Here is a 25,178-nt window from a genome sequence, read left to right on the forward strand (position 1 = left end):
GCTCACATTATACCAACTCCAGTGCAGGGAACTCTACATAGATGAGGTGCCTCATCCCCTTCTCCACATGAGAAAATGGCAGCCTCAGGAAGTTCAATGACTCGGTCAAGACTTCCCAGCTGCCAAGTGGCAGGGCCAGGATCCGAGCCCAGGCTGGCTGGCTTCAGAGTCCTCTGCCTCCTGCTTTAAGCAAGGTAGTAGTAATATGATTTGGTCTGTGGTTTAGGAAGATGATTCAGGAAATAAGTATTTGGGCATCACCAGTTTATGGGAGGGGAGGAGATCTCCAAGGTGGGGAGTGGGGGGGGGGGGGAGTATTAGACGAGAAGGAAGGAATCTATTTCTGGTAAATAATGATGCAGGAAGCAGACCAAGAGGGCCTCCCTGCCAGGGAGAAGGGCAGCCTGGAAATAGGGGATGGAATCCCAGTGAACAAAAGATGGAAGTGAAGGATGTGGTCCGCAGTGTCCAACACAGCTTGGGGGCCAGGTAAGGTCGGATCTCGACACTGGATCTGACAACCAGGAGTTTCCTGTGATCCTCCCCAGAGCAAATTCATGACTGTGGTGCATGTGAAAGCCATACTACAGAGGGCTGTGTCACAAACTAGGCACAACAAAGGACAAGGACAGGGCAGGGGCCTGTAGGACTCTGGCCTGAGGAAGAATTTGGGGCCAGGGAAAGACTGACGATAAAGAGGTGAGTTCCCAAACTGGAATGCAGGTCAGACTCACCTGGGGAAACAGCACGCAGAGAATTCTGGCCCCACTCTAGGCCCATGAGCCACTCTTTCCCAGGATGACCTCAATCTGCGGAGGACTCGGACAACCACAGTGGCTTAGGAGCCACTGGACTGGGCAGTGTTTCTTATAGTGTGCTCCCAGAAACACTTCAGCTCCAGGGTCCCCTCCTTACTCTGGTGATTGAGATTCCCAGGAAGGTCCTGGGAAGTTGTTTACTGAGGCCTCCGGGGCATTCTGATGCAGATGCAGCCTGGAAACCATGGCCTCTAGACCTTCTCTGCTCAAAGTGTAGACCTCAGATCTGCAGCATCGGTAACTCCCTGGGAGCCACGCCCCTGACTCACTCAATTAGAATCTGTAGTTTACCAAGATCCCATGCCTTTATGATATACACAGTGTTTGCAAAGTTCTAGACCAGAATGGAAGGAGGGTCCTGGGGTAGAGGGGAGAGGTACTCAGGTGCCCTCCTGCCAGACATCTTTAGTGCAGATTGCCCTGAGATTTGCCTGCTGCCAATTTTTATGAAAGATAGCAAAGCATCACTGAAATGAACCCTCATACAGGTTTTAACGCTTCAGGCCCCTGCTGGGCCCTCTGGGCAGAGGAGCAAAGTCAGGCATGACTTCAGACATTTCAAATGCAATCCTTTCTTGCATGGGAATGGGACAGGCAGGACATTTAACATGCACTCCCTTTACAAGGGAGACAGGAAAGCTGCATCGGAGCCCTAGAAACCTTTTGGTACAGATCCGCCATGGCACACACTTACCTGCAGGGGGCAGCAGAGAGGTCAAGCCGCTCCCTCAAGCCTGCATGTCTGCTTTCCTAACGTGACTCATGACTCCCAAACTGCTTCAGCCAATGACCTAACTTCTCCAAACCGCAATTCATCAGTAAAATGGGAGTACTGGTAGGACTTACCTCATGGGACAGTTGTGATGACTAAAGGAGATCATCCATGCAGAGCACTGGGTATAGTGCCTGGTCTGCAGGTAAAAGTTTTATAGTCTGACCCAGAGCCTGTTCACTAACTTGCTCACTGAGGGTCACCAGCATTCTGCATAAGCCTCAAGAGACCTAAATCCATTCCTACGTGTGTATGCCCACGTGCCAGAAAACCATTCTGTATTTTCACAGAGGGAAGGACATTCTATTTTAAATCACAGGCATCTGTAGTTGTAACGGGGGTTGGAGAAGATCAAGTCCCTTTATAGATGAGAGAACTAAGGCCCAGAAAAGGCAGAGTGCATACCCATGGCAATAGTTAGTTCTCTGAACCAGAGTATGCTGTGCTGGCCAGGAAGACTGCAGACTATGTCCTTCCGGTGTTTTGGCTCCTCCTCTGAGCACAGGTACCAAGGCTGTGTAGGAAGTGCTGAGCAGGGGAGGCCTGAATGTGCTCCCTGCCACCCTCTCCAGGGCTGTGCTAAGCATAGTGAGTGTCCCTACAAGCCTGGAATTAAATGGAGAAGCTGCTGAAGCTGCTGGGTGCCCTGTGTTCCTGAACACAAAAGCCCTTCATTAGCCCCTGCCTCTCGTCTTTAAATCCAAGCAAAATATCAGGATGCAATGACTGAGCTGATAATAATAGGTATCTAGGCAAAGGCTTAGAAAGAGAAAGGCAAGGCTCTCCCAGAGGTCACACCCCTTGGGGCCCAAAGGAAAAGGAAAGAGCCGGGAGGAATATTTACCCTCAGAAGAATGATTAATTAACAAGGAGGAATTAGGATAGGTGAGGCAGAGAAGGAGGACAGGAGGTCAGGCTGTGAAAGCAAATCAGTCAGGTGACCCCTTTAGAAGTCCTGAGGGAGAAACTGTGTGTGTGTGTGTGTGTGTGTGTGTGTGTGTGTGTGTGTGTGTTACAGGTGGGAGGAATCCTATTCCTACTTAGCAATCCCATCTGGCTCCCCATGAATAGAAAACCAGCTCTCACAAGAGCAGTAGTACTAGAGGGATACAAGAAGGAAAGCCAAGATTTGCTCCCAAAAGTCCTTGCGAACAGTCACCGTTCTCTCATTGGATGCTTTCATTTGTTCATCCAACAAATGTGTACTGAGCATCTTCTAAGTGCCAGAAGCTGACACTGTTTGGTGTGGGGATGACAGTGAACAAGAATTATGTGGGGCTTTTCCTGGTTGTCCTGAAGCTTCTAATATTACCTGGAAGATTTTACCTACCACTCCTTACTGCATCTGCTTGTTTACAAGCCAAAGGTAGAGGAGGGCTACGGAAGCAGGGACAAGGTGGGTATAATGAAAAGGAAGGTCAGGAAGGCTTCTGGGCAGGGATGCGGTTATAGAATAAGAAGTTTCTGTCTTCATCCATCCATCCATCCATCAATTCACCCACTGATCCATCCATCCATCCATCTATCCATCCACTCGCCCACCCATCCATCATTTCATCCACTGAGCCATCCATCAATTCATCTATCCATCAATCTACCCATCAATCCATCCACTAACCCATCCATCCATCCATCCATCCATCCATCCATCTTCCTTCTTTTTGAGCAGCAGTCTCTGCTAAGGTTTTCTAGTTCTGTACTCCCATCAGCAGGGAAGTCAAAGAACTGGGTGATGTCAATCCTGTAAAATAACCCTATCTCTGGGATGTCAGCGAGCAGGTTCCTACTTGGAAGGAAAAGAGAGCTCAATAAAGTAAAATCACATGCCCTAAGTTTCACGCAGAGTCAAGAACAAAAATAGAGTCTGCACCCCTACCCTGCTCAGCTGTGGCATACCAGCCTATCCTAAAATTCCCCCACAGGGGCACTGTTTTGTTTCCTCAGTTGTTTGTTTTGTTTTGATTTTACTCATGTCCTCTGCAGTCACGCACAGGGTAAATATGAAACCACTCCTATGTAATTTTCCTAAAGGCCAGCCTCACATATAAGACTCTAAGGAGGACTGCTGATCAGTGGGAGAAAGAGCCTGGCAGAATTAGCAAATTAAGTGATGAAACAAATCTGCCTTTGTACTCCTACGGTCTGGAATGAAAAACAAAATATTTCTGAAATGCAGAACACAGGGGGAAACCTGGCATGGGAACCAGAACGTTAAATAGAAGCACAGGGGAAGTGTGTTTCACATATGTATTGTTTTCATAGTCGTTCACACTTGCCAAGATTTGGTTTGCATCAGAGCATGATTACACAATCCACGGTTCACGTTTCTTCGGAAATACGCCCTGCAGCGCAAAGGAAAGAGTGGGACGTGATGGATGCTCTAGCAATCATGTCCATGGCCTCGTCTGTGAGGATGGCTGACGGCTAGTACCAGGGTGGCTGCGTTAAAACGGGTCTTTAAAAAGAGACTCCCGGGTGGCAAAAAGAGGATCCCAAGCAGACGCTCGCCAGTCGATTGTGATTATCAGAGCAGTCAGGTCACCGACACCCACCATTCACAGCATGGAAACACTGTGCTTATAGCCTCATATTCATTACCCAGTCACGCAGCCAGCAATTAGTGAAGCTAGAACTTGACATCACCCGAAGCCTGAACGGTTCTAAAAACAGGGAACTCGTTAGTACCTAAGGCACCCCAACGCGACCATTAAAGACTTCCAAAAAGCAGATTGGGGCCCATCACACAGAACAAATTCCCGAGGCTCCCGTGCTGTGGTAGTTGGAAGCGAGCTCTGTCCTGGAAAAGGACAGTCGTGGGGCCGTCTTTGCAGCTGCAGGTGCCAAGAAGAGAGCAAAGGGGGAACAGGGGCTTGTTAGGGAGCTGGCCCAGTGGGATTCAACTCTTTTTGTCTGTTTACTGCAGGAACAGAAAAACAAAATCTTATGCAAACCCACCAGGTATTAAAAGAGAAAACTGTACCTGCTTCCCTTTCAGACAGAAGAGCCCAAGTCCAAAGGCCCCCAGGCTCTTCGGCCCTCCTGCCTGTCACTGTGGCGCTAAACCGTGGCACTCCAAGAAGCAAAGTGTGAAACGCTAACAGGACTCTCACCCCTCGCAACAGACATGAAAAGTCAGGCCCCAAACCAGACTACAGCTGGCTCCCTATCAATTCCTTCTGGTCTTTACAGCAGATAGTCTAGACCTTTCACACATTATAGCTCCTACATTAGCTCCTACAGTTGAGGCAGTCTTACTCTTTATGCCTCATTTCCAATCACCCTACAGCTACCTGATGCATGTACATAAAGATGGTGACGTTATTATTATTAATAACAGCTGAGGGGCGCCCGGGTGGCTCAGTCGGTTGAGCATCTGACTTTTGATTTTAGCCCAGGTCATGATCCCAGGGTCACGGGATCAAGCCCCACATTAGGCTCCACGCTGAAGGAAGAGCCTTCTTAGGATTCTCTCTCTCTCTCTCTCTCTCTCTCTCTCTCTCTCTCTCTCTCTCTCTGTCTCTCTGCCCCTCTGTCTCTCTGCCCCTCTCACGCACTCTGTCTCCAAAATAAAAAAATAGGGGCGCCTGGGTGGCTCAGTCAGGTAAGCATCTGACTCTTGATTTCAGCTCAGGTCGTGATCTCATGGCCGTGAGATCAAGCCCTGTGTAGGGCTCTGCACAGAGTGTGGAACCTGCTCAGGGATTCTCTCTCTCCCTCTCTCCCCGCCGCTCCCCTGCTCACGTGCACTCACACTCTCTCATTCTCTCTCTCTCAAATAAATAAACATTAAAAACCTTTAAAATAATAATAATAATAATAATAAGTTAATTCTTCTCAAGAGCTTAGTAAGTGTTAAGCATTGCCTAAACACTGCACAGCTATAAATGTATTTAAACTCAGTGAGGCATCTGATTATCCCTTCTATTTGTTCCCCATGTTACAGATGAGGAAAGTGAGGCACAGAGAGAGTCAGTAACTTGCCTACTGTGCAGAGGAAGCAGGGCAGACCCAGGCAGGCTCGTGCCAGGCTTATGCACTCTGAAGCACTCCACACACTGCCTCCCGTGCAAAACTTGTAAGAAGTTATCAGGAAGGAACAGTAGCCTGTTATCCCACCTCCCAGAAATACCCACTGTTAACGGGGATTTAATCTTGTTGGGAGTTACTTGCTGAGATTTACAAAGGCCAGGAACCTCTTGCTGACAATTTCATTTCCGGCGGAGATAAAGTCATTTTCTTCCGTGCGCAGTGCAGGGACAGCACTTGCGACCCGTTGGCTTTCTTTAGGAGACAGTATGCATGAATGCACCTTAAAGCAAAATGCTAACCCTCAGCACGTGGCCATCGCATCAGTTAGTGCCCTGTGTTCAGAATGTTTTGCTTTGGAGGCCCACACACTAGCTGAGATGCTTCCTACCTGCCCGGGCTTCTCAGAAGGGATGCTGTCTTGGGTATCCTTCCTTCCCTGATATGGAAAGAGGCTGACAACGTAAAAGCTTTATGCTAACTTCCTCCTTCACGGAGACTGTTAGTCTAACCATAGGACAAGTGAGTCTCATAGTGCGGTGGGAGCAAGTCTCACCTGGGCTGCCGGTTAAGACGCAGAACCTCGGGTCTCCTTCTCGGACACTCTGCTTCGGCAGGTTTTGAGTTGCCCCCAAATCTACATTAACAGATGAGTCAGGTGACCCACCGAGCCCGCTTCTGGAAACACTGGTTGGGGACTGTCCCTCAGAGCCCAAGAGCCCCAGGTGGCGACAGCTTCGAGGTTCATTCAGTTGTTGTTCAGGAGAAAAGTCAAGGAAACTTAGTGGTTGAGGTTTGGGTTTTTCGTTTTTTGATTCTGTCAATATTATCCGGAGCAGCTGCATCCTGAGCCATCGAGACAACACCACGGCACTCTTTTATTCATTCAGAAAATGTACCAGTCGTGTCATTTTGAGAAGTCTGGTGACTGTCAGATGCCAGCAGGCAAGCATTTAAGCCTGTCTGACCATGATTTTTGAACAGGACGATTTAAAGTATAGGATAATGATGAGAACTGAAACAGACATTTATTGAATGTTTACTGCATGACAGGTACTGTTCTAGGAGCTTGACAGAAAGCCGCTTAATTTTCACAACCCGATGGAACACGACTATTGTGATCCCATTCGACAGACATGGCAAAGACGTACAGAGAGGTTAGGTGACTTGCCCAGGCTGCACAGCTGGGAAGTGGTAGGGCAGGATCTGACCCACTCATCGGCCTCTTGACCACAAGGCACACAGTTAACGTCTTTTGTTGGTTTACAAGGCCCCATATGACTGGTTCCCCATCACGTACTTTTGTAAACACCCCCTGAAAAATCTCTCCTCCTCCCCACGAGCCACAGGAATTACTACAGGCATGCCGAAATAGACACTACCCTCTCTCTTACCCTCAGGGGCTGTGTGTAGGTTTCCTCTTTCCGTTGGAGTTCTTCAACCTCTTACTGGGTCATTCGCTCACCTTCGCTCTTCCAGCCTCAGCTTAGACAGTGGCCTTCTCCCAGAACATGCCCTGGATGCCCCAGGGGAGATAAGTGTCCCTTCTGTGGGATCCGAGAGCACCCGGGACGTGGCCCTGCCCTGCATGGATCACATACCACTGCCACTGCCTGTTCGTGGATTCATCTTCTCACCTGACTGAGGGCTCTCACAGCACAGGGATTTCCTCATGTGTTGTTTTCCCCCAGTGCCAACAAGGGTCAAGTGCACAGAAAGTGCTCTGTAAATGTCCGTTAAGAGAATTCATGAATGTATAACCTGGCTCAGCAGTGGCTGTGACAATGAAGAAAATGTACCCCCCAGATCTCTGAGAACAGGAAGCATGACTGATAGTCCCAGCAGTGGACCTCTGGACCCACTACCACATCTGGGCTAAAGCCACACCTCCCATGAGCTGCTCTTAGCCCCTGACCAGGCATGGCAGGTGTGCTAAGACAGGCCCATCCCTGAAAGAGCCGGGACTCCTCCAATAGATGCCTGCGGCTCTAGGACATCCCATGGGCCTGGCAGAACCTTCCGTGGGCCGAGCCAGCAGTGTGAGGCTCCTCCTGCCCTCCTCTCCCTCCCCCTGCCCTCTCTCCTTCCTCCGGTGCCAAACCTCCGGCAGGGCTCTCCCTGCCTACTCCCCCTCCCACCCCCAGTGAAGCTCCTGAGTGCCCGATCCCATCCTGGTACCTGTGTCTCAGCAGACCTAAATAATACAGTCGTAACTGCTACGCCACGGCCTGTCCCCAAAGTCAGGGCGGCCAGACAGGCTCTTCCTCAAGTCACCACGAGGGCCAATATCCCAGCACGCCGCAAAAAGGCTAACTGGGGAAAGAGTGGGGGGCCTCACCTGCATTTCCATCTCAGGAGAAGCTCAGAGGAGGTCCTGAGTGACGGCAGGAATGGGGAAGAGACTGGGCGTAATGGCCAGGCCTTGGGTCACGGCATCAGGCACCGTCGCCGCTGTGCCCCAGAAAACCACCCCAACTGGGGGCGGCAGGTGACGCAGTCTCCCTCGCCCCTTCCCGGCATCAGGCCGGCCAGCTTCCTCCGTCCCGGGGAGCCGGGAACAATCCTGGTTTGGCTTTGAATGTCAGACAGCAAGTGGCTGAGACCCTCCACGTTCTGCATCAGCGCATCTGCTCCCCATCAGGCGACAGAGCTTCACTCCACTGCCCACCGGCTGCCCACCTGCGGCCCGGCCACTGGGAGCCGCGTGAGCATCTGGGAGGTGGGAGGACATCAAGAGGCAGGCTGTGCCGGGGGCACAACAGGAAACGGCCCAGTGACATGCAGCACGGCAAGGGTGAGGGCTCCAGCAGGCTCCTGCCACAGCTCCCCCTCCCTCAGCCAAAATGCCCAAAGCGGCCAAGAGAAAAAAAATACACCACGCTGGGCGATCACCGCAAAATCACCGGGTAGCGCAGCTGCCCTCCCTGAAGCACCTCCTCTTAGCTCGAGAGGGGAGTCCAAATCACCAGCTTGTTGCCAGATTCCAAAAGAACGCGAGCAGGGAATGATCCTGTACACCCGACAAGAGACAACAGGAGCCAAGATGGTCTTAGGGCCCTGCATATTTCCATCCTATCAAGAATCAGAGACACGGATTACCTACCTGCCTCCACACCCTCACCACCGCCCCCCCCCCCCCACAACGAAGGGCACTGATGACAGAAATAAACAACTCGGGCACCTGCAAACCGATGCCTTTCCAAAAGACTCAGAGACTATGTTCTCATTTGGAACGAACCTGATGTTCTTCCAGGTGGCAGAACATGACATACATGCATGCAAGTGATGTCGGTCCCTTCTCTTCATCCACGGACGCCAGCAAACCTTCTAGGCCTAAGTCACTCCTTCATTCTTACATTTTATGGCACTCCCTTTGCAGGCATCTTAGCAAAGGACGTGATGTTAACAATGTCAAAAGCCAAAAGCTCCTGAAACACTTAAGAGGGGGACACAGTTAGCTCTTGACCTCAAAGCCTCTCTCCCCGCCCCCCCCCCCCCCATCTTCTCCCACTCTAAACCATCAGAAACTATTCTTCTCAAGCGTTACAAGCAAAAGAATATCTCTGGTCGCGTGTCTGAATGATATGAATGCACCACATCCTCGTCTTTTAATTATTACTTTCTCATCTGTCTCTGAATTTTTTAAAAAGCCATTAGGCAACTGCAAACTAGCCATGTCACAGATGAAAGCACAAGTCTGCATTAAAAAAATAAAAATAAAAAGACTGCACAGCCACAGCCTAACTTGGATCAGCAAAATTTGTCTAGATGTGCCAGGAAAAAAAAAATTTTTTTTGATGTTCTGTGATTTTGCAGCCATTTAAATTTTATTAGCAATTACAGAGCCTGTTACCACTGACTGCATCATGCAGTCACAGCCAAGTCCTGGCTATAAGAGCGTGTCTGCATGACAAAGGCCTGGGAGACCTCACCACACTCACTCCAGCGACACAAGACCACGTAGACTCCCCCAGCTCGGGCTACTTCATTAGGATTCTCCCCTTGCAGGGAAAAGGCAGCACGCAGTGCCGATAATAACAGAGTTCTCTGGAAGTGGCGGGGAGGACTGGCAAGATGGAGTGAGGCTGATATTTGCACAAGAGTTGATTTAAAAGATGACTTTAAGATGACTATGCCACTAACTTCTCAGCTGGTGACAGTATTGGCATTTAAATTGGTAGTTCCCGAGAAAGTGGTGGTAGGTCCCCAACAACAGCTGGCATCACCTGGGAAGGATGGAGGAAACCAGAGGGGGCTTGATGGGGTTCCTGGTAGATGCCACATGAGTCTATCACCACCAGATAGGACTAGAATGGCCCCAGCAAGGATGTGTGAGGGGAGCTAGAACGAAATAATAAGATAAATCTTTCTAAGAGCTAGGGGTATTGGTGATTCAGAAATGAAAGGGGGGGCGCCTGGGTGGCTCAGTCGGTTAAGCGTCTGACTTCGGCTCAGGTCACGATCTCACGGCTCATGAGTTTGAGCACCACACTGGGCTCTCTGCTGTCAACACAGAGCCTGCTTTGGATCCTCTGTCCCCTTCTCTCTTTGCCCCTCCCCAACTCGCTCTCTCTGTCTCAATAAATAAATAAACTTAAAAAAAAAAAAAAAAAAGAAATCAAAGAGCTGCTCTCCTCCGAGAAGAGACCAAATTAGACAAATTCTCCCAGTTTTTCTCTAGGCTCTGGAACACCTTACCTCAACCTTTCCCCCAACCAGAGTCTGAGGTTTCCTGTCCCAACTCCCAGGGAAGGGGCACCAGGACCTTGAGAGAGAGTCTGAGCCTTCTCACCTTCCGGGGGATCAATAGGGACTCAAGAGCACTGTATTTGGCATGAGGCTTCCCCATCCTAGGCAGCCCCACAGTACCCCCCTCAAAAGAAGTATCATGGGGTCCCTGGGTTCTGGCTTCTGAAAATGGTTCAGAGAAGGGAAGGTGTTCATTTTGACTGGCATGCAGCCGATGTGAACATTCACAGTACTTCTGAAGTAGAAGGGTCCACCTTCCTTAGCTTAGACAACCTGCCAGAAAGCACAATCTACAGCATCTTCCAGGCCATGTCTGATGACTACAGGAGCCCAAGGAAGCCTGGATCAAAAACTCTCTGGCAACCCTGAAGACTCTCCCTTTTAGGGAGTCATGTAGAGCTGGGGAAGGCAGAAGACGGGAGAGTGTGTTCTTTCAAGTGCCTACTATGCACCAGACGTCAGCGCCTGCACATGTGATTTTCACACACCTCTTTTCAACCTGTTCCCATTTCACAGATGAAGAAACTGGGGCTCCAAGAAAGGAAGGGGCTAACCAGTGGCAGATCTGGGTTCTAAACCAGATATGCGTGAGACTGGGTGGCTCAGTCGGTTACGTGTCTTTGACCTAGGCTCAGGTCATGATCTCAAGGTTCATGAGCTCAAGCCCCACGGTGGGCTTTGGCTGACAGTGTGGAGCTTGCTTAGATCCTCTGTCTCTCTCTCTCTCTCTCTCTCTCTGCTCTTCCCCCACTCTCTCTCTCTCAAAATAAATAAATAAGCCAACATTAAAAAAATAAATCAATAAACCAGAAATGTGCCTCCACACAGCCAGTAAGGATACAGCTAACATTTATTCAGTGCTTACTATGTGCCAGCAGCTACTTAAAAGGTTGTCAAGGTTTTAGCTCATTTAATCCTCGTAACAATTCCATGGGATTTAAGGAAACTGAGGCTAAGTATCTCACCCACGTCCCCAAGCTCACCTGCGACACAGCCGGGACCCAAGCCAGGTAGTGTGATTCCAGAGCCACCCTCCCCGCCCCCCAACCCCGGAAATTCTGCACGTGCACCCTGACCTCAAGCACCCTAAGGAAAATGTACATGTGGAACACTCTACCTGTTTGGAAATGTCTGTACTTTTGGTTGAAACATCCCATGCTAACAATCGGAGAAAATTCTGTTTCACTGAATCCAACACACGTGGACTGCAAGGCACGCCACTCTTTTATGTACAACTAAGAAAGGAAAAAACCTGGCCAATTAAACGAGGACACCACGTTTTCCTACCCCATCCATTATCAGAGGCGTGTCCGCTTGAGAGTTCTGAAAACGTGAAAAGATGTGTGTCTCAGAACGAAACAAATACTGGAGGCCTTCGCACAAACAGGATGGTGAAATGCATGACAGACGCAGAGTGGAAGCAAGGTACCCTGAGTGCAGAAAGCAACCTAACGCTAACTCTGATTTTTCTAGAATACCTGATAATCCTGACTTTTATGTGCAAGTTCCCAATTTAGACACAGTGGCAACTAATTGGTGCTTTTAGTGTCCTTGAGCAGGACAGAGGGGACCTGACTACAGCCCAACATGGCCGGGGGGCCTCCCAGCTTCCTCTAGGTGGGCTGGAAGGCGGAGAGCTATCGGCCCGATGCAGTAATAGAGCCACCCCTGAGGCCCTTCAAGGCAGAGAACTGTCACAGGCTGCCTACACACTCACCAGCACTCTGAGTACCTTTTCATCATGGAAATGGCCAAATCAAGATGCCAGGTGAATTTTTAAAAAACTCTTTAAAAAGAGCTGAGTTTTTAAAAAATGCTTCATTTTCTCATACAATACACTCTCCCCGGGCTTTCAAACCACTCCTGATCTACTGACACACCTGCTCTTGTTCCACGACCATCATGCTCTAAAGGCAGGGGTAAAACAAACGACAACAAAATCCCCCGAGTGGATACAGTGAGAACACACACGGCCCGCGGACCTCCAGAGGGCCGTGGCAGCTGCTGGTCACCGCCCATGCTTCCTCCTCTGAACGGACCCAGTGGGGCAGGTTGTGTTCTGGAACCTGTGAATGGAACCTTATTTGGAAACAAGGTCTTGGCATACGTAACCTAGTTAAGGTGAGGTCATAATGGATTAAGGTGGCCCCTAATCCAACGATGGGCGTCCTTTTAGGAAGAGGGAAATCCGTACACAGAGAGAGATGCACAGGGAAAGGGCCGCATGAAGGTGGAGGCAGACACTGGAGTGTTCCAGCCACGAGCCGAGGAAGCCCAGGAATGCCAGCAAGGAAGCAAGGAAGGACCCTCCCGTAGAGGCTTCAGAGACAGAATGGCCGTGTCGTCACCTTGACTTTGGACATCTAGCTTCCAGAACCATGAGAGAATGCACTTCTGTGGTTTAATGTCATCCAGTCTGTGGTATCTTATCATAGCAGGCCTAGCTAACTGATACACTCAGAGCACTCTGTATCTCCCTTCGCAGTGTAAAATTACCGGCATCTTCCAACAGCTACGGGGCCCTTTTAGAAGAGTTAACACAAGGTCAAACTCGTGTTAGGTCGAGTAGAACCTGACAAGCCAGAAGTGTCTGTATCCAGCCGTCAGGGGACTACCTGGGAATTTAGGCCGAGGTCTCAATACCAGGGCCGAAAGTCTCTCCTCGCTATGGGCGCAGGGCACAAGGCGCAAATGTGGGGGCAGAAAGAGGGCGGGGAAGACTGTCATTTCCAAGAATTCTAGGCCGAAAACCTTGGAGGCCACCGCAGGGCGCCGTGCGGGCTCCCACCCCGGGGTAGCGGCCGTGGGGACTGAAGAAGACGGTTCAAGCAATGAAGCAAAATGCCATCGTCAAAATCCACTTACGTGCTTAATTGTGCGGGGCCGTGGCAGAGCCGGGAGCAAGCTGACGCGGCCGCTCTGCAGGCGGAGACCAACCGCAGGGCCATTAGCCAGTGGGGCCCAGCCGCATGCAGGAGAGCCACTTCCAAACTTCCCTCCCTGCCAGGCTCATCTCAGACCCTCAAATATTTGTTTCCTTCCCTTGTGCACTGGCTCTGGCGTGTGGCCGGAGCTCGAAGCCGAAGAGAATTTCCTAAGAGCTCCTGGCTCAAGACTCTCTAAACTGAAGAGAAGATGTTGACCCAACCAAAGAAGGTGTTGCTACGGCTTTGGTTCTGTAAGTGAGAGCAGGAAGAGAAGGGGGGGAGGAGAAGGGAACGTGAGGGTCCAGGGGAGGTAGGCAAGGGGCGGGCTGGACCAGTCATGTCCGCACTGCACGGGCCAGCAATGTCGCAGCAGACTTGGGTTTCAGCGTAATGTCATTACTGCTTATCGAGGGAAAATGTCAGCTGGCATTTACTGAATGCCTAACACGTGCCAGGCCCCCAGTTCTAAGTCTCACACACATCGGCTCATTTAAGACAACAATGTCCTGTGGTCAGGAGAGCTGACCTTCACCCTCTGTGTACCAGCAAACAGTGCCTACTGTTTAAGGTCAGCTCATTCCCAACCGGCTTATGGCCTGGACATAGCACCCTTGACCTAATAATTTCAGTATCACCCCTGGAGTAGGTAACATTATTATCCCCCTCTTACAGATGAGGAAATAGGGACAGAGTAAGGTAAAATGGTGCCCAGAGCCCGAGGTCATAAATGGAGGCTGGCCCAAGGCCCCTCTTCCTAACTACAGGATTTATGGTCTCACATTTGAGATAAAACACAGTAAGCGAAGCAGGGGGCATGCCTGGAATCACCCAAGACGTTTAAAGACGGGTACAGGAATAAACAAAAAGCCTAAGTCAGAAAAGAGGCAACATTAACACCCACGGGTCTTGGATTTCTTCTGCACAGTGAATGCCATGGAGGCAAGTGAGTTTTTCTCCGAAGGGCTTAATGGACGTAGCGATAAAGCACAGTGATATTCTCTAGACTCTTGCAAGTTCCAGTTTTGCTTTGTGAAGTTCAACTTCTTCAGAAAGCTTTTGAAATTCAGCCCTTAACCATGGCTTGCCAGGTCTCAGCTCTGGAGGAGAAGGACATCTCAATCACATGAGCAGGAACGCAGGGCATGACTCCCAGAGAGAGGCCCGGCGGCATGGCAGGGGGCAGGGGAAGGGTGTGATGAAAGGCCCACTGAAGCCCAGATGGCTTTAACCGTCCCTGGGAAGTAAGTGGATAGATTCCCGGGGCTGCCACAACAAAGCAATGTAAACTGAGCGCCTTTGAGCAACGGAAATTTCTTCTCTCACATTTCCGGAAGCCTACAATCAAAATGTCAGCAGGGCCATGCTCCCTCTGAGACTCTGTGTGGACCCTTTCCCTGAGACTCTTCAGCTTCCGGTGGCGGCTGGCAATGCCTGACACTCCTTGGCTCGCGGCTGCATCATCCTGCCTCTGCTGTCACCAGGCCCTCTTCCCTCCTTTCTTCACGCTGTCTTCTTATAAAGACACCCTACTTCAGTACGACCTCATCTTAACTAATCCAACCTCAATCACCCCAATTCCAAATAAGGTCACATTCTGAGGCACCGGGGCTCAGGAGTTCAACATATCTTTTGGGGGGGATGCGATTCAACCTAGAAGAGTAACATTCTTGCTTTCCAATTATTAAAGAAAAGAAGCAGAAGTGGGATGCCTGTGAATGTCACCCTGTTACACAGTAGGCAGGGTGGCTGTCACTCACCACATAATAATTTTAGAAAACAAAGGAGAGCTGGGTGGATGTCTGGATGAGTCTGCTAGAGCTGTGGCCTCCACCACATTGGTGGCCTCTGCGACAGAAATGTATCATCTCACCATCCAGTCGGCCGAAAGTCCCAAACCAAAGTATCGGCAGGTTGGCTCCTTCTGAGGGTGGTGAGCACGGGTCTTTTCCAGGCCTCTCTCCTTGGCTTCAAACGGCCATCTTCCCCCTGTCCGTACCTCTGCATCCAAATTTCCACTTCCCGACTTTCTGGGGAATTCTGCACATGAGCCAGGTACGAGGGCCCTGGTGGAATAGCTGAACTACTGCTGAAGTTTGATAAGGACAATACCTCAGACTCCAGTTTTGTGCGCTCTCTCTGCTGGCCCTGTAGCATCAGGCTTACAAGAAAACATTACATGTGGCGCCACCCAGAGGCAGAAGATGAGAAAGACGATCAAAAGGAAAGGAAGAGTTTCTGTCCCCACCCTCAACCCTCCCCTTTCCTCCCCTTTTATGTTTCTTGGTGATCCTTTTTCCAAACTCGCCCTTTCAACCCTCTCATGGATTTCTGCCATCGCACAGGAGCAATGACCAGTCGTGCTCAAGAAATGGTTGGAAACAGTACAAGCAAATAAAATTCAGGTTCCATTTTTGTCCTTTTCTGTCTCTGGACTTGGGAGAGTCACAGAAATCTTATCATTTGACAAGATCCTTGAATTTATCCCCATCTCCTCTCCACTCCATCTACATGTGCGCACACGTGCATGCGCACACACACACACACACACGCACGCACAAAGGGCCTGAGATTTGAAAATCTGTACATGCCTCATCAAAGATATCGATCGATTTCATTTATCAAAGAAGAAAACCACTTTGTGACACAGAACTCAGACTTCCAAGATCTCTCCCCCATTTGGTCAGGACACAGATAAATGGCAGCTAAAATCCAACACCAAGTTGGAAGGAGATCGTAAGGCTCGTGACTCCAGGTCATGTGTGAGTTCTAGATATTTGAACTGCTGCTTTATTACAGCTTGTGGCAGTAATTACAGTACAGTCTCTCCTTTCAGAGACTCATAGCGCTAATGGCCATTTTAGAAATCATTTCCATAGAAGAACATTATTGACATTTCTAACTCTTTTTAAAAAAGCACGTTTGTAGAGGGGCGCCTGGGTGGCTCAGTCATTTAGTGTCCGACCCTTGATTTCAACTCAGGTCATGATCTCAAAGTTCCTGAGTTTAAGCCCAGCGTTGGGCTTCATGCTGTGGACAGCACAGAGATGTCCACAGAGGGCTCCATGCTTGGGATTCTCTGTCTCCCTCTCTCTCTGCCCCTCCTCTGCTCTCTCTCTACAATAAGCATTTTTTCAAAAAGAAAAAAAAGAGCAGGTTAGTAGTGATAACATACAGGAGAATCTGATTGAGCAGAATAACATAGATCCAGGGAGAGACAGACAGGTGGTCTCTGATGGGGAAGGTGAAGGGCACTTATTCTCTGGGACAATAGGCGAGCTCTACATAATCTCTCTGCGGCTCAGTTTCGTCATCTGAAAATGACAACAGTCCTCTCCTCATAAGGCTCCTAACAATCAAATGGGTTAATAAGTACAAAGTGCCGGGGATAGTGCAACCTAGAGAAAGCTCCCAAATAATGTGTGCTTTCATGGGGCTTCTACGTTTTTCTAAAATATCTCTATTCCTTTTACTATCTATCCCTCCCCCCACCAAAAATTATTTGGATAAAATGATCATTTGGGTCATTTTACCAACCAAAAGCAGAAATTCACTCAAACTATCCCAAAAGGAGCCTCTTCTCTCAAAATTCTAAGGAGGAGGTTCTCCAGATTCACAAGGTGGAAAATTTAATGACTCAACCCGGGTGGAAATTTATTCTGGTCCATTAATAGACATTTCACCAAGTCAGAAACAAGACTAGTGAATAGGGGTTGGGAAAACACTCAACCTCTTTAGATAATAAAAAAAATAAAAATAAAAATATATAACTTTTCTATTAGCCAGAAAAAATATTTTTAAAGATATTCCTCAATGCTGCCAAGACTAAAATAAAACCAGAATTCTCCCACATTGCCAGTGAGAGAGCACACTGGTGCCACCTTTAGCAAAACAAGTGGGCATCTGTTTCAAGAACCAAAAAAGGCTTCCTGTCCCTTGACCTAGTAATTTCATTTCTGAGAACTCAGCCTAAGAAAATGTCTCAAAACAGGGAGAAAGTCATATCCACCCTCATGTTCACAACACTGAACACTATTTCTAACAATGAAAAACTGGAAGCAAATGCCAAATAAGGAGTAAACAAACTATATTATACCAAGTCAGTAGACTGTTTTTCTAGGCATTAAAACTCCTAGAGAAATATGGGAAAAAAATACATTAAAATGTTAAAAAGGTTAAATGTTACCTCGAAAGATCAAAATCTAAAATTGTATTCCCACAGTGATTACAACTGGGAAAAACCTTGAATAAAAACTTCTAAGAAGCTAACAGTGGTTCTGCTAGAGTTGAGACTTCAGGTACAATGCCATTGTTTTTCTCCTCCCCGTTCTAAGGTTTACAGGATGTGATTTTTATTATGTTTACAATAAAAAAAAGTTTCTTCCTGTCTTACGAAAAAAATCTCTCCTCTGCCGTGGGTACAGAATAGCCTCTCACTGCATCATATCCCACGTAGACACAGCTCTCTGGACTCTTCTCTCACCCTTTGGAAGGGGCAAGAACTCTCTTTTTTTAAGTGTACAACCTTGTAAATGGCAAAGCTATTTCACAGGATACTTGAGGCGATCGGCTCTCCGAGGTGAGGAAATCAGGCACCTTCACTCTCCTCCCGGGAAGTACCACGTTGTTCCAAAGAATCAAAGAAAGGACACGAAGTGGCACGAATTCTACGGGAGCCACTCTCCAGGTGCCCTTGGAAAGACGGTGCAGTTGAAGACCTCGGCCTGGCCGACCGCAGCTGGCTCCAAATGAAATCATTGTGCACCCTGTCCTCCAGGTGTGGATAAGTTCCTTAACTGACCCCAAACGTGTGACCACCCCACCAGAGAGGAGTGGTGAGGTTACACGGCACCAACTTGATGCACCAGTGAGCAACCTCACAAAACAACAACCGTGAAGGCTAAATATGGTCACATGGCAAAGGGCCTCTCATATGAAGTAGAAACAAATGGGTTACTCAATCACCCATCGCCATGACGACGTCTGTATAAAACAGTTTGTGTAGACTGACCAATAGTAGCTAATGTTTACAAGCCACTTACTACACCCAGGCACTGTGCTGTGTGCTTAAGGTGCATTTAAGCTTCACAACAATGCTTGCTAGAAGCCTTATTCTTTTCATTTTGGAGAGGAGGAAACTGAGGCACCATGAGGTTAGGGACTTCTCATTCAATCCTCCCAGTGGCTAACGTCTAGAATATCCTGGTACCTTCTCTAAGATCACGGAGCACGTGATCTGGGCCGAGGGATTTGCACAGTCTTTCCCCAGTGCTCAGACCATCAGGTCCTAGACTGGGAAGGAATACGTAAGAGATTCAAAAGGCAAGTAGAATTTGTTTTAGAAAAGCGACCTCTTTTCCTTCCCTCTATTACCTAAGCTTTTTAATGCTCTGTTTTTATAACTTAAAGACAAAAAGGAAAAAAAAGAAGGTCAACCGAGGAGAGATTCTTTAATGGGTGTGTTTGTGCATACACTTTTTTTTTTAATTGTGGGGCTTTTGGGGTTTTTTTTTTAATATTTATTTTGAGAGAGAGAGAGTGCACACAAGTGGAAACGGGGCACAGAGATGGGGAGAGAGAATCCCAATCAGGCTCCACACTATTGGTGCAGAGCCTGACGGGGGACTCGGTCTCACCAAACCCGAGATCATGACCTGAGCCAAAATCAAGATTCAGATGCTTAACTGACTGAGCCACCCAGGCGCCCCTAAAATTATGTTTTGATCAAAACACTAAGTAAATGCCAATCAAGTCCTTACTATGCTTGGGGGTTAAGGGTAGGAAATGAGGAGACAAAAATGAGAACAGCCAAGACAAGCCTGTTCCAAACCAAACTAAATAGCGCCAGGCAGCTGCTGGGCATTTTTTTTTTTTTTAATTCTCTTTCCATCACCTTTTCCAGTTTGTGCATGAATTCTGAAATCATGGAACTGGACTGACACAAGACACAGAATCTCCTAACATTACACAGCTTCTATTGACAAAGCTGGAAATAAAACTTAAGTCTCAACTCCAAACCGTGTATTCTTTCATAAACGGACCCTGTGCTGAATAGTCCCAGCTCAGCTAAAGACAATCTGTGTTAACCAGAGTTCAAATACACACCATATTCTAAAAATGGTCATTCCACATATTTGTGTAGTTTTAGTAATGCTCAAAACTGGACAGATTCTAAATTCTTTTTTTTTAATGTTTATTTATTTCTGAGAGAGAGACAGACAGACAGAGCACAAGTTGGGGAGGGGCAGAGAGAAAGGGAGACAGAATCAAAAGCAGGTTCCAGGCTCTGAGCTATCAGCACAGAGCCCAATGCAGGGCTCGAACCGATGAACTGTGAGATCATGACCTGAGCTGAAGTCAGATGCTTAACCGACTGAGCCACCCAGGCACCCCAAAACTGGACAGACTGTAGAGTTCACCCATACAATCATATATGTAACTCAAATTACAAACGTTACGTTTCTAGCAATTTTAAAGACCAAGAAACAGAGAAAGCTGAAATAGACATTATTAATACTGTGTTTAAAACTCTGAAAAATGAAAACGCCTTACGTATGCTGGTCCATTTAGAAAAACAGTCACCTGCAACAAGCAAAATGAATATTCCCCCCACACGCGGAATAAACACAACATATTCCTAACCCACCCCCTCCCAAACCTTCCCTGGGGAGTGGGAGCAGGCAGGTGGGGGATCCTGGAGCCCTGGGACAGACAAGGGGCCAATCTCTGAGTGAGCAGCCTGTCTGAGGGAGAGCATCATGAAGGTGGGGGCGCGCTGGCTCCAGACTGGGCTCCAAACCCAGTTCTTCTTCCCGTGCGTCAAATCCCAGTAACAGCCACGGCAAAGTTCAAATTATCATCTCTCAGCCATTTCCTCGGCTGGCTTCCAGAGCCCTTTCTGGAAGATTCGGAGCCAGAACACACGGTTCTCCTGTCAGTGAGGCCCTGTGGCCTGGTGCCCGAAGCCCACAGACAAGCCAAGAACCCGTGTCCAGCCAGCTGTGTGGTCCCAAGGCAGTGACCCATTAGAACACCCTTAGGCCCAGCACTCCTCAGGTGTGCTTCCTGCCTGCCAGGGTGCCACGGCCAAGCTCACTCTGCGGTGCCACACTCTGGTGTGGAAGAGAAACGCACTCCACGGGGCGGGGAGCATGATCGTCCAGCACCCCAGACGCCCTCGACTCGCGTCTGCAGATTTCGAGGGCACAAAATAGGAAAGAGGCCGAAGAAGGAGAAGGTGGGGGGGAGGGTAAGAAAGAACCACCCCCATTTGCCCACGCCATATTAGCAGAGTGAAGGGCCGGCAAGAGCAAACTGCCGTCTACTCACCACCAGCCCTGGGCCGTATACTTGGCATGACGCTACACCGTATTTAGTCACTAAGAACATTCCACCATGTACGAGATGGGAAAGATGATCACCAGCCGGGGCCTTGGGGTCAGGCAGGCAGCCCTGAATTCAAATCCAGATCTGCTGCTTGCTAGCTGGGGGGACACCGCAGCCATGTAACCTCTGGGAGTCTCGGAGTCCTCACATGGAATGCAAAAAGCAGTGCCTCAGGGTGGGGTTTAGTAGAGCCTGCTGGAAGGGACCTCTGTTCTCCTGAGACTGTGACTCTGTCCCCACCAAGACTCCTGTCTCTGCACAGACCTCGCTGCTCCCAGGCACAGCTGCGGAGTGGAGAGGGCAGGGCGGCTGGCTGGAGGCCCAAACAAACGCACCAGCTTGCAGCACATGGGGTGTGCAGGGTCTGAGCCGGATCAGGCCCTCCTCCCCTCTGCCCCAGGATCTCCCCCACCCCCACCCCAGCAAGAGGCCAGGCCACTCACGGCACTCCTTCTCATCACTCTTGTCGAAGCAGTCGGGCAGCCCGTCACACTGCCAAGCGCCGGGGATGCACCGCCCGTTGCTGCACATGAAGTTGCCTGGAATGTTGCACTCATTGGTGAAGTTGTTTCCAGGGAGCAGCTGGCTCTCTGCAGAAGAGAGAGGGGACAGGGACATGAGACAGGCGGAGGCAGCAGGGACACGAGCCCCACAACCGACGGGGCTCTTGTTCGACATGGCTCACATATGGGAGACTTCCAGTAGGCAAGGTCACTTCCCTGGGCTTCAGTTTCCTCATCTGCAAAATGGACCGATAATCCACCCAACCCTAGAGATTCTAAGAGAACTAAATGGAAAAATACAGGGAAAGCCTGTAGCAAGTGCTTGGCACACAACTGATGTTCACTGACTTTCTTCTTTCTCTGTCAAAAAGCTTGGTCATGGGGCACCTAGGTGGCTTAGTTTGGTTGAGCGTCCAACCCTTGATCTCTGCTCAGGTCATGATCCCAGGGTCATAGGATAGAGCCCAGCATCAGGCTCTGCACTGAGCACGGAGCCTGCTTGAGATTCTTTCTCTCCCTCTCCCACTGCCCCTCTCCCCTGCTCTCTTTCTAAAAAAAAAAAAAAAAAAAGGTTGGTTGTAAAACCCAAATTCTTTCCAGGCCATCAGCTGTGGCTAAAAATGAAAGTTCCAGGACAGGAGTGAGCTCTGGACTCCCAATCCCTCCAACTGCAGGAATCATGGGCTCCTTCCGGGCCTCAGACCCCGTGGCCCTACAATCACCAGATATTTGAGCCTGGGCCTGTCAGCAGGAACACCGGGAGACCATCTCACTTTAGCCCACAAACCCACCTACGGTCATATGGGGAGGAAAGGCCAAACTGAAACTTGAACTCAGGGCACCAAGGTCACTGAACTATTTGCCAAGAACTCCTGGAGGTTTAGAACGAAGCCCCAGGGTTTAGATTCCAGGGCACCGAGCACAGTCACCAAATGCTGAGGCCCTAATGAGAAAAGGCCAAGTCTTAGGCTGGACAGCAAACAGGGAAGAGCAAAGGCTCTTCACGGGGACGGGGCTGCTGAATTCATCCACCAATGGACCCTGGGGACAGATTTTCAAGGGAGCCAGAATCTAATGAATCTCATCAGTCTGAGCCAGTGTGTTCAGCAGCCAGGAGATAAGGAGCCATCTGGAAGTAATGTTGTTTTAGGGGAAAAGGAGAGAAAAAGACCAGGCCCTCCAGGGGTCCTCTCTGAATCTTCAATAAGCCATTCATTGAACATCTGTGACGAGACACTTGTGTAGGTCCTAAGGATGCAGAGATGAAAGGTAGGGCTCCTCCCTGCAGCCCAGGAAGGCATGAGGCTATGCCAGTGGTCTTACTGCCACGTTCAGAGAAAGAGGGGTGTCCAGACCTGCCTGGGAGCAAGAGGAAGACAGCAGGGCCAAGGACCCTCTTTCACAAGCTTTGCCACAGAGAAGCATCTCACTCCAGATCCCGGACATGACCTCTTTTTCATGCCGCTAGCCTTTATGTACCTTCTTATTTTTACCCGGAACACCCTTCGACCCATGAGTGTCCTAGGAAACCCCTGCGTACCCTTTTGCATACGTGTATGTAACTCTCCGTCTGAACTGTTCCCTGACTTTTCCCAGCAGAAATGAGCCCTTACTCTGCTGTGGCAGCTCCAGCACTACTGAGATGGCACTAAAAGTATTTTACAAGTGGAACAAACAGGCAACAAGAAATTGGAAAGGACGCAGCCCTAGGCAGGCAACACCACATCGGCCGTGGATTTTCCTCGCGGACCATCCACCCCGCCACGCTGAGTAACATGCGTGCACATCTCCCTCCTGGAAGCTTTTGTAGGTCGCTGAAGAATTCCATAACAACAGCTACAGTGAAGAGCCTCGCCCTGCCTTACCCCACACTAGTATCCCGAACATCTCTCTTGACCCCTCCTCGCTCCATCATCCCCTTTGGAGGGCCAACAGCTGAGCCCTGCACGCCAGTCTCAATGCCACAGGCCTGACTCCAGCCCAAGGGATCGCCACCTCGCACCAACCTTGCTCCCAGTCTCCCAGCCTGGCCTCCTTGCCTCCCCTCCACGTCTCTGTGGCCAGCAGGATCTTTCTAAAGGGCAAATCGATCGTGACTCTTTCTCACTTTAAAAAGCCACTGAATGGGTCCCCAACGTTCTTAAGATAAAGTCAAGTTTTAACATGCTACAGAAGGTTCCAGGGAAGAAGTGGCATTTACAGTGGATGCTAATACACAGAGAGATGGAACATAAGGCCCTTCAGGCCTGAAGAGCACAGGAAGGCTCAGCCCAGGGCACTGAAGGGTATAGAATAAAAAACCCTCACGGCTCTGACCGTCAGGAATTGCAGACATATTGTGTCGCTATTTCCCCCATCCCACCCCTGGGTCAGCCGTTACCAGACATGGTGCCCTGTCCACTGAGCCCACACTCAGTAAAAGAATCCCTCTCAAGACTGGACTCCAGAAAGCCTCCAGCAACCCAGAGAAAAGCATGAAACCGATTCAACACCTCTGGGTGAGCGCAGTCACAGGACAAGGGGAATCACAGGAGAGAAGCCCAGAAGGGCAGTCAGGTGCTGGATCCCAGCCAGCCACGGAAGGCACAACCCAGACCGCCCACCCATTCCAGCTGTTTCCTTACAACTGCTCTGGGCTTCACCAGCAAGCTCCCAGGGAATTCCTCCGGGCTCCAGAAGGCAACTGTCACTCTGTTTTGTTTGGAAATCACTCACATATGCCTCTGTAGAGCTGCCTCCTCGAAGGCGAGCCCCCTAGAAAAGTCACTGCAACTGTGAAATCCTGTTCGGATAAACAGATTTCCAGAGCCAGAAAATGGGCCAGATTGGATTCCAGAGCGCTTGCTCTGAGAGTCAGTCGACAGGCTGGGCGTGCAAGGCTCTGACAAGTGAAAGGGCACGGCACAAAGACCAAGTACCACATCCGTCATACACAGGTGGCCCTGCCAGCACAGGCTTGAGGTGCTTCACCGGCAGGACCAGACCCCCGGGCCCAGCAAAGGCTAACACAGAGGAGCGCTCTTTGTGAGCTCCTGAGCAACTCCATTATAAACGCAGACGGCACGGAGCCTTGTGCTTCAGGGAAGGGACAAGATCACCAACCTCAAAAGCGTGAGGAGAAACCAAGGCAAAGAGAAGTTAAATCCTGCAGGCTTTGTCTTCAAAAATCTTCCTGAAACCCATCCAGTGCGCTTTTATTAAACTGGAACGATCCCATCTAAACCAATGGTTCTTGGGGCACCTGGATGGCTTAGTCAGTTAAGCATCCGACTCTGGTTCAGGTCAGGATCTCACGGTTCATGGGTTCAAGCCCCACGTTGGGCTCTGTGCTGATAGCTTGGAGCCTGGAGCCTGCTTTGGATTCTGGGTCTCCCTCTCTCTTTCTGCCCCTACCTCTCTCTCTCTCTCTCTCTCTCTCTCTCTCTCTCTCTCTCTCTCTCTCTCCCTTTCTCTGTCTCAAAAATAAATAAACATTAAAAAAAATTATTTTAAACCAGTGGTTCCCAACAGGGGACAATTGTGCCCACCTGGGGCACACATGGCGATGTCCGGGAGACATTTTTGGTGGCGGCCTCTAGAGAATCAAGGCTGGGATGCCGCCCCTCACCACACGGAAGTATCCAGCCCGAAACGTCTGTAGTGCCAAGGCTGAGACATCCTTGAGGAAGTCTGGGAAAACCAACCCTCCAACCTGCTTTTCCCATGCCCCCCAGGTTCTGTCCCCTCGCAGCAGTGAGATTTTAAAATGCTACTGATGGCTTCTCAGTGCCCTTATGAGTAAATCTAAGACTCGTGCCACGGTTTACAAGGCCTGTCATGATCAGCCCCTGCCTACCTTTGCAACCTCGTTTCCTGGAATATGAACGTCCTCCCTGCACAGAGGCCCCCATACATTGCTACTTGCGGACACTGGTTCTTCCACCCACCTTTCACCTGGTGAGACAGGTTGAATTGTGCCCCCCATTCACCGCCCCAAAATTTAATATGTTGAAGCCTTATC

The 25,178-nt window shown here is 49.6% G+C and overlaps 1 protein-coding gene across 4 annotated transcripts in view; it reads right to left on the minus strand.

Moving 5' to 3' along the window:
- The window catches only part of LDLRAD3 (low density lipoprotein receptor class A domain containing 3), a 240,536-nt gene that overhangs the window by 148,098 nt on the left and 67,260 nt on the right, over positions 1-25,178 (minus strand). For 2 of the 4 annotated variants that reach the window (XM_027072879.2, XM_015074402.3), the window contains exon 2: positions 21,119-21,265. The exons of 1 other annotated variant lie outside the window; for it this stretch is intronic. In XM_027072879.2, coding sequence (XP_026928680.1) covers positions 21,119-21,265 — 147 coding nt within the window. Of the gene's footprint in view, positions 1-734; positions 7,679-21,118; positions 21,266-25,178 lie in introns of those variants that run through there. One more of the 4 variants, XM_027072880.2, reaches the window with a different exon arrangement.

The sequence above is a fragment of the Acinonyx jubatus genome, chromosome D1, assembly GCF_027475565.1.
Source record: "Acinonyx jubatus isolate Ajub_Pintada_27869175 chromosome D1, VMU_Ajub_asm_v1.0, whole genome shotgun sequence".
NCBI classification, from domain to species: domain Eukaryota; kingdom Metazoa; phylum Chordata; class Mammalia; order Carnivora; family Felidae; genus Acinonyx; species Acinonyx jubatus.